The sequence below is a fragment of the Anolis carolinensis genome, unplaced genomic scaffold (assembly GCF_035594765.1).
Source record: "Anolis carolinensis isolate JA03-04 unplaced genomic scaffold, rAnoCar3.1.pri scaffold_14, whole genome shotgun sequence".
Taxonomy (NCBI): Eukaryota; Metazoa; Chordata; class Lepidosauria; order Squamata; family Dactyloidae; genus Anolis; species Anolis carolinensis.
This window is the reverse complement of record NW_026943825.1, coordinates 15,155,679-15,165,429: the sequence shown is the minus strand read 5'-3', so window position 1 is coordinate 15,165,429 and position 9,751 is coordinate 15,155,679. Positions and strand designations below refer to the sequence as shown.

At 42.4% G+C, this 9,751-nt stretch overlaps 1 protein-coding gene across 1 annotated transcript; it reads left to right on the top strand.

Annotated features, from left to right (window-relative positions):
- The first annotated feature begins 1,549 nt into the window (after window positions 1–1,549).
- Window positions 1,550–4,329, top strand: LOC100553681 (protein S100-A12). The gene is made up of 3 exons (XM_003229619.4): window positions 1,550–2,046; window positions 3,000–3,161; window positions 4,048–4,329. Exons 2-3 carry the CDS (start codon window positions 3,018–3,020, stop codon window positions 4,216–4,218), a joined length of 315 nt encoding a protein of 104 aa, XP_003229667.1. The 5' UTR covers window positions 1,550–2,046; window positions 3,000–3,017; the 3' UTR covers window positions 4,219–4,329.
- The last annotated feature ends 5,422 nt before the right edge of the window (window positions 4,330–9,751 follow it).

Sequence of the window (9,751 nt, the reverse complement as noted above, 5' to 3'; positions counted from 1 at the left end):
AGGACAGTGGTTCCCGACCATTTTTTCATCAGGGACCACATTGACCAGGGACCACTTGACCAGGGACCACCTTGATCAGGGACCATTTGACCAGGGACCACTTTGAGTAGGGACCACTTGACCAGGAACTATTTGACCAGGGATCACTTTGAGTAGGGACCACTTGACTAGGGACCACTTTGACCAGGGACCACTTGACCATGGGGACCACTCTCCAATATTAGTACCAAAAAGGTTACGAATCTGTTTTTAGTCAACTTTAGATTCGGTTTGGTTATTTGTGGTGCTGATTCAGAAAACTGCATTGGATAGACCACATCAGCTCTAGTTTCTGATACAGAACAGATGCCATCCAGTAGCCACCATCTTCTCACCCACAGAAAACCATATTTAATAATTTGGAGCTGATGTGGTCTATCCAATGCAATTTCCTGACTCAGCACCCCGAATAACCCCAGGAACTTCCAGGAGCCACATGAAACGACTCTGCTCAGGGGGAGGGAGGGAGGAGGAGAAGCAGCAGTCAGGAGGCTTGTTGTCACATCTTTCGTGGATAATCAGCCTCTCCCCTGCTGACATCCCCGCTACCTCGACACTATAAGAGGGTTTTACGAGCCAGTTGCTCTTGTAGCAACGGTGTAATAACCGTGAGGACCATATTTAAGTTCTTGAGGACCACTGGTGGGTCCACGGACTGCAGGTTGGGAATCACTGGTGTAGGATATGCTTTGTTTCTTAAAGACAAACAGATAGTTGCCCTGAGTCCCCTCGGGTGAGAAGGGTGGGGTATAAATGCTGCAAATAAATAAATAAATAAATATACCACTTTGCACAGGGGCTAACTGGGGTCCTATTTTCCTAAAGACGTACTCACAACTGTGCTTTTGCCCCCATATATTGAGATTCGATGCCATCAGATTTGTCAAATTAAGAGGGTTGGGTCAATTCATTAGTTCCAGAGAATAGTATTGGTTGGGAGCTGCTAACTCTGATTGTTCAATATTACCTCAATGGTCAATGCCTCTATTGGTGCGTCTTCACTGCAGAATTAATGCAGTTTGTCCCACTGCAGTTTGTCAATTGTTTGACAATTGGAGTTGCATGACAGGAGCTTGTAAAAGTACAACTCCCAGAATATTGTGACAGATACAGTGGTAAAGTGAGACCTACTTTTGTGGATTTTGATGCAAGGCCAACACGGCTCCCCTTGAATACGTTCCCTGGACCTAGATATGGTCATCACGGTTGCTTTGAAGCCTCAGATGTTTGATGACGTCTCCACGGGATCAGAGGCAGTTCAACCACCAGGCCAACTAGGCAGTTTCCTGTGGTGCCATCTTGTTGGGGGCACCATCAAGGCAACTCCTGTCTCCTGCGGCCTGTCTCCGCAAGGTATTGAACTGCTTTTTCTGTTGATTTGTTGTAAAACATGATGTTTTAGTGCTTAATTTGTAAAATCTTAATGTAATTTGATGTTTAATAGGCTTTTTCTTAATCCCTCCTTATTATCAAACATTTTCGCTTTTATTTTTCAGTGATTGGTTTGGGGGGCACACCAAAATTCTGTTCGCCTACACTTGAAAATTACCTAGGGTCGGCTCTGCACGGGATGTGGGGTTTGGGAGGGAGAAGAGACAGGAGATGAAGCAAGAGCTTCAAGAGCTTCATCTGCCATAAAGATCTTTAACACAGTGCCGATCTTGCCCAAGACTGTCCACTTCTTGTGGCGAAAGTTGCATCCTACCTTTATCGGCTGGTTCCTTACGACCTTTTTATGAGTTTGAAAAATAAGTCTTCGGGAGAATTGCTCAAGGGAAGGGGGTAGGCTTTTTGTAGAGGATGATATTTCAGGAAGAATCTGGTCACACGCCTTAGGCAAGAGCCTGATACTGGGATGGACAAGCAGGTTTGGTAAGGGAGGCCAGTTGCACAACTTGGAGGAGAGGGTTGTCTCAGACGGAGGTGAGAATATAAGAAGGGACTACACCCTAGGGGTCTTCACACCATCTTGAATCACTCCTCTTCTCCTGTTCATCGCTGATTCAGGTAAGTTCAAGACCCTCTGGTTGCTCTCTTTGCTCATGGGACACTATGCATCCCTCCTATGCTATAAGGGGATAGCAACCAAGAGAATAGAGCTGGAAGCAGAACATTCTGTAGACTTTTGAGGCATCTGTAGGACCAATACCACTGGAATGGACACAACTTGACTTGGCTCAATGATAGAGGATGAGGAGAGTGGTCGTTTTGCTAAAGAGTGCTGATGACCCACCAAACAACAGCTCTCTGATTCCATAGCATTGAGTCCAAAGTTGTAAAATTGCATTAATTCTGCCTTGTAGATGAATCCTCCCTTTTGTTCTGAGATTCTTCTACAGCAGAATGAGGTTGGACAAGGTCGTCCCTCCAACTCCAAGGTTCTACGATTCCAAGTCATGGAATTTTTTTGGGTTTTCTTAGACTAGGAATTCTCAGCACAGTTTGGTTTCTCTTCAGAGCTAGCCTACAGATCCTTACCATGCTTTGTAGACCTCCATCCAATCTTGGTGGGAATAGGGTTCAGAAGCTATTCATGGGATTGTCCTCTGCTTGGCCTGATGGAATGCTTCAAAGAAGACCTATTAAATTGGCAGGGATCCCTTAACTAGAATTAACGGAGAAAGAATTTCATATCCAATATGGCCTCAAGGACTCATCTTCTTCCACCTTTAGCCCTGAAGGGACTCATTGGTCCTCAGTTGAGATCTTTGAAGGGATATCAACATGTATCTATATGTATAGATCAGTGGTTCCAAACCTTTGGGTCTCCAGTTGTTTTGGATTTCAACTCCCAGAAATACCAGCTGTTAGGAACTGTGGAAGCTGAAATCCAAAACACCTGGAAGCCCAAAAATTGGAAACCACTGGTGTAGATAAACACATGTTAAAAAGCTGGCCTTCCAGAAGACCACATTTTGAGAAATATCTCCCCCACATTAAAATAAATCTCATTCCTGTAGGTCAACCACCAAGTCAAGATGTCTCCGACTCAAATGGAAAGCTGCATGGAGACCGTTGTCAATATCTTCCACCAATATTCCGTGCGCCAGGATCATTTTGACAAGCTCAGCAAGAAGGAGATGTCTCAGCTGGTTCACAAGCAGTTCCCCAATTGGTTGAAGGTGAGCATCAAGGAACGCATTGGACACAAGCTCATTTTTCAGAAGGAACCCCATTCCCTCATTCCCTTCCTTGTTGAGATCTATTGACCTACGCATAGATCTGGGAGGGAAGGAACTGAACGATGGGTTGGGTGATACCAGAGCTTGCTTCCAAATGAAGGTGGACTGCAGGTCCCATAAGACCTGCCTATTGATTGTGCTGGCTTGGGATTTATGGAAGTTTTAACTCAAAAACACCAAATTCTACTCCCCCTGGTTTAACGTGTTCCAGATCTACATTATGGGGTTATGGCGGTTCGATACTACTTTAACAACTGGTTACAAGTCCTGAGAGTTGTAATTTTCTCAGGGATTTCGAATGCATCACTTCGTGTCACCATTTTATGAAGGACTGAAGAAGTAAACAGATATATTTCTGGGTCGTACGGAATCTGGGGATGGTTCTGAGGGGTGAGGTGGGAGTATGGTTATGGAACAAAAATGTCATTTCTTCAAAAATATTCAACACATTGATGTCCCATGTATTAAGGTGCACATGTATACACAGTCATGTTTACTGCCATAGTTCCATCCTATGGGACTCTGGAATTTGTAGTTTGGTTGAGTATATCAGATTCTTTGCCAGACAGCTCTTGTTCCCTGTCATACACTAAAACAGTTGACCATTTCAGAAGAGGATTTGAAATCCCTCACCAAACTAAAAATCCCAGGAAATCAGACAATCCTAACTGCATGTTGTTATTTTTTATTTATATTTGTCCCATAAGTGTCCATAGTTCATCCTTGGAAATCTCTATTTGGGTCTGGATCCAATCCTAAACCCTATAATATGTAAACTTTGATATATTTTTAAAAAAATTAAAAAATAATATTATTGTTTCCATAGGAGCAAAAGAACCCCAAGGCCATTGAAGAATTATTCAAGCAGCTGGACCAGGACCAGGACAATCAACTGTCCTTTGGAGAATTCATGGTCTTCATCTGCAAGTTGACCATTGCCACTCATGAGCACATTCACCAAGAAGGGGATGATGGGCACGCCCACCACCAGCACTAAGTCCCTTGAGGAAGACCGAGAGGACTGGAAAAGCAAACCCAGTTTCTCCAATGCGCCTGGAAAAGGGGTTCGAACCATCAGGTCACAATAAAGTTAGTTTCAGAAAAAGTGGCCATGTGTTGTCTTTGAAAAACATCCATGTTCTTGGGAAGGTTCTGGTTTGGAGAACATTGTCACAGGTTTTTTTTTAACAGGAGGACAACTTCAATCTCATCTATCAAGGTGGAAATTGGGGTAGGTAGCAGCAGATAGTCTGTGCTGAAGGTCCTGGAGGAATGTCCTAGCCAACCTAATGATAAGTATTTCCCCTACAGTTGTGGTCCTTTCCAGTTCATCTTACCCAAATTCTCATAACGTCTACACCAGTGGTTCTCAACCTGTGGGTCTCCAGATATTTTGGCCTTCAACTCCCAGAAATCCTAACAAATGGTAAACTGGCTGGGATTTCTGTGAGTTGTAGCCCAAAACTCCTGGGGACCCAAAGGTTGAGAACCACTCATCTACACTGAAATATGATAAGGCTGAAGAATGGGAGCTTCTCCAAAGATAGTTCTAGTTCCCATTAGATCAGTTGTAGTGGATTGTAGGTTCTCCACATCTATTGTCCAGTATGCTAAGTCTAGGATAGACAATGATGTGTTTCCAGATATTGTTGGACTGCAACTTTCATCAGTCCTAGCCCTAATGGGGGTTGAGGTTGAAGAACATCTGGAGGGAAACAATGGTCCAGTTACATTGCTAGACCCTGATATTATCCTCATAGGCCTTCAAATAAACAAACCTAGTCTAGAGTTTCCTTAGACCGGTGGTTTTCAAAATGTGCTCCTTGGGACTCCACAAAACATACTGAGCCACTCCGCAGTCCATGAGAAGCTTTTGCATCAAAAAGGGCTCCGTGACTGAAAAAAATTGGGAAGCCCTGCCTTAGACAGATTCAGGAGTGATTTGCCATTGTCTCCTTCGACGGTTCAGAGAGTAGCTCAGCCAAGATTATGTAGTGGGTTGAACCCCCCTACCAGAGCTGGTCCAAGGTAATTTTCAAGTGTAGGCGAACAGAAATTTTGGCACCCCCCCAACCAATCACTGAAAAATAAAAGCGTTGGATAAGCAAAAATGTTAGATAATAAGGAGGGATTAAGTAAACGCCTATTAAACATCAAAATACATTATGATTTTACAAATTAAGCACCAAAACATCATATTTTACAACAAATTGACAGAAAAAGCAGTTCAATACATGGTAATGTTAAGTAGGAATTACTATATTTATGAATTTAGTACCAAACATTGCAATGTATTGAAAACATTGACTACAAAAACATTGGCTACTAACAAATTGACTGCAAATAAAGATAGAATTACATAAAATAAATCTGAAGTAAGAACCTTGTCAGAAGTTAAATCTGTAAAAACTTCAGCCCTTGCTGCCTAAAGAAATAGCTGTGGATCCAGGCGGGAGGCCGACTGCGTTGGTATTTTTTGGATTGCTGTAGGTTTTCGGGCTGTAGGTTCTTCCCCAGTCTCCAACAGACCTCAACCTCTGAAGATGCCTGCCATAGATGTGGGTGAAACGTCAGGAGAGAATGCTTCTGGAACATGGCCAGACAGCCCAGAAAACTCACAGCAACCCACTTGTCTTTATCGTATTACGCAAATGTAATGTGCACCTCAATTTTGGGATTCGAGGTCATTAGATTTGTCAAATTATGGGGATTGTCAAATTCGCTAGTGCCAGAGAATAGTATTATTTGTTTATTTATTATTTACTGCATTTCTATCTTGCCTTTCTCACCCTGAAGGGGACTCAGGGCGGTTCTAAAAAAAGGCACAATTCAATGCCACATACACATACATACTTTACTTACTTACTTAGGTGATCCCTTGTTGTCCGAGTATGATTGTCCTCCAGGTGTGGTGTCCTGGCGGTGGATACGTAGGGGGTTCGGACCATCAGGTTACAATAAGGTTAGTTCCAGAGAAGGTTCTGGTCTGGAGAACATTGTCACAGGGGGACAACTTCAATTTCCTTTATCAAGGTGTGGACTGGGGCAGGTAGCAGTAGATAGCCTGTATTGAAGGCCCTGGAGAAATGTTCTAGCCAACCTAATGATAGCCATTGACCCTACAGTTGTGGTCCTTTCCAGTTCATCTTACCCAAATTCTCATATCGTCTACACCAGTGAGTCTCAACTCCCAGAGATCTTAACAGTTTGTAGGCCAAAATACTTGGAGACCCACAGGTTGAGAACCACTGATCTACACTGAAGTACAATATCTGAAAGATATGCACCACAGTAAAGGTTCAAAACATAGAACACAATATGTATATTAGAGTATCATATACATAATAATGTTAACAATAATACAAATAATAATACAACTGATTATCCAATTCTGTCAGCTGTAGTGGCACACAGTCGTAACTTACAGAGTATAAAGATCTTTAGACTTCAATCATCCAGATTTAATTGCTACACAGAGCAGTTTTCAGTATAAAACATATATCAGACATATATCAACAAGACTCCAACTAAAGTTTGTTAGCGACACAGTATGTGTACATTCAGTCTCTTCAAAATGGCATGTAATATGCTGTAAAACTAAATATATCAGTGTACAAATCAATTGGTTCAAACCTGGCTTGGAGTCAAAACAAATCAAAGTCTCTGTAGTCTTGGAGTAGTTCTATAGGACTCCTCAGGATGTAAACGCAGTCAATTGGCTGTAGCTTGAGTTTGTAACAAATGTTGCAGTCATTTACAGTTCCCAGCCAGGAAGCCTGGTCAGATAGATGTTATTTTAAAGTGGCTGGCTGTGAGCCGAAGTAAGCTGTTTACATAAGCCGTTTACTACTGGTTCCCAGGTTTACTCGTTTCAGTTAACCCTTCATCTGGTAAGCGGCAATGTTTTGAATATTTGTATTGTTGGCTCAGCTTCAAGTTTTCTTAAAAAGATAAAAGGAAAATGGTCTAATATAGTGCTTTTTATAAAGATATCACATATGATTTATATAGACCAGGTGAAAATAGACATATCAACAAATGCTATATTTAGCATAGTGTTTACTCCCAGGCAGAATAGTCACAATTGTCTACTCACATGTTCGCAATGTCTATGTGCTGATTGTGGATTCTATAGTGCGAGCAGCCATTAGTGGTCATCTGACAGTTTAAATATATAATTATAGGAAACAGCTGAAGTCAAGTTTATCATTCATATCATGTGGTTGTTCTCAATTTGTGAATCCAAAACGTTTCCCTTCTGAGGAGACCAGTTCTGATGTCAGCATTGTCAGTAGTATGTCTAGAGGACTGTAGGTTCTCCACGACTGTTGTCCAGTATGCTAAGTCTAGGTTAATGATGTCTCTCCAGAGATTGTTGGACTGCAACTTTCATTAGTTCTAGCTGGCATAGCTAGGGAATTGCGGTTGAAGAACATCTGAAGAACATTTTCCCACCTACGTTGCTTCCTCACTGTGGTCCAGGCTGGTTAAGGCCGATGGAAACTGAAATTGGTTAATATCTGGAAGGCCCCAAGTCTTTCAGCCTTTCAACCACTCCATTTAGCTTGAGATCTAACCTTCTGTTCACCTCTTGCGAAATGAATTGCTCAACTTTCCCTGAGCTTCAAAGCTGATGTTGTAGATCTTTATTGGCCTTTTGAGGAACAAAGAGCCAAGGTGATAAAGTTTTTGTTCATAGCTTAGGGAGAAGTAACTAGGGTCACCTGAAGATCAATACTTTCTCAGTCACCTTCAGCACGATTGTGGAGGAGAACCTGTTATTCCAGATGGTCCTGCTGGAAATTACCTACACTTTCAAGCACGTTGAATTACTCTCTCTATTTGGGTGTGTGCAGATGGTCTGTCAAAGTGACCTATCCTCATTCGCAGGAAGAAAGAATTGGATGCTGGTGTGAAGAACAGTGAGAGAGTTCTCCAGAACTTCTTTCCAGTGCTTACTAAAGGTACTTGTTTGGAGTACAACTCCCAGAACCCCCTGGCTACTAGTACTTTCTCTTAACTGGATGTTCTTGAATTGATGTATGGTGTTAGACATTTGTTATTGTTCTTAAGTGTCTTCAAGTCAACTTTGACACATGGTGACCCCATGAATGAGAGTCCTCCAAAACTCAATCTCCTTGCTTATGTCTTGCAAACTTGGGTCCGTGGCATCTGGAGGGACACAGTTTCCCATCTACGTTGCTACCTCACTATGGTGCAGGCTGGTTAAGGCTGATGGGAGTAGAAACTGGTCAATAACTGGAGGGCCCTAGGTCTTAACCAGGGTCTTTCAATCTTGGTTAAGATGGTCCACCAAAACTGTCCTACGTTTAATGTTACTTTTGACCCTTGTATCATTAAATCATTATTGTTAAACTGGGGACATTTTATGTGTAGACCACGATTCTGTAGTCAACATCCACCAGAAGGCAGAAAAAAAAAAGGAAGACTCCATTCTAGATGGATGGCTCAATCCATCTAGAATGGGGTCTTCCTTTTTTTTCTGTCTTCTGGTGGATGTTGACCACAGAATCGTGGTCTACGCATACTCTATTTCCAAAAATGTGACTCACTGGTCAAGGACTGGTGGAAGTCAACTGTGGCACCATGCTGGAGGACCCAGAGGCACCTAGAAAAGTAGTCCCTTTATGCATTTTTGGTCCTCCAGTATAAATCTACAGTCAATCACTGGTGGAAGTTGACCATAGAATTGTGCCAGAGGACCCAGTGATTCCTAGAGACAACATACTAATCAAACCCACAAGTAACCAAATCAGCAAAAGTGAAACCTGCAAATGTGTCATAGTGAATATTTGGGGGGAAATTATCCATTGCAGCTTGTTGAACCAGAAGTGGCATAATGTCACTTCCTGTTGAAGGAATCAGCAGAAATATGGCTATTTTAAGGGTTCTTTTTTAAGGGGGTGGGGGTGGGAACTCGAGATATCAAGTCTTCCATATTCTTGTGATGGTTTGGGGTTTTCTTGGCCAAAGTTGTGGCTGGGCTGTGGCGCAGCTGGCTAGTAACCAGCTGCAATAAATCACTACTGACCGAGAGGTCATGAGTTCAAAGCCCGGGTTGGGTTAAGCCCCCGACCATTAAATAGCCCGGCTTGCTGTTGACCTATGCAGCCCCGAAAGACAGTTGCATCTGTCAAGTAGGGAAATTTAGGTACGTTTTATGCGGGAGGCTAATTTAACTAATTTACAACACCATAAAACTGCCAGCAAAACACGAGGAAAGGAATGAGTTAGTACAGCCACTAGTGGACGGTGAAGCAACAGCTCCCCCTGTGGCCGGAATCGTGAAGCTGGAAAAATGTTAAATTTTATTTGTTTATTCTTATCCTTTTTCTTATCCTTTTCTCACCCCGAGTTTTAACTGAGTGTTAGTGCGGCCTGCCCTGTTATATTGCTCTTTGGATTTTGTGTTGTACTGTATATGATTCTTTATTGTATTGTTGTAACTGTATTATGATATGTTGTTTTTATATTGTGTTATATTGTATTTTTCCCGGGCATGGCCCCAT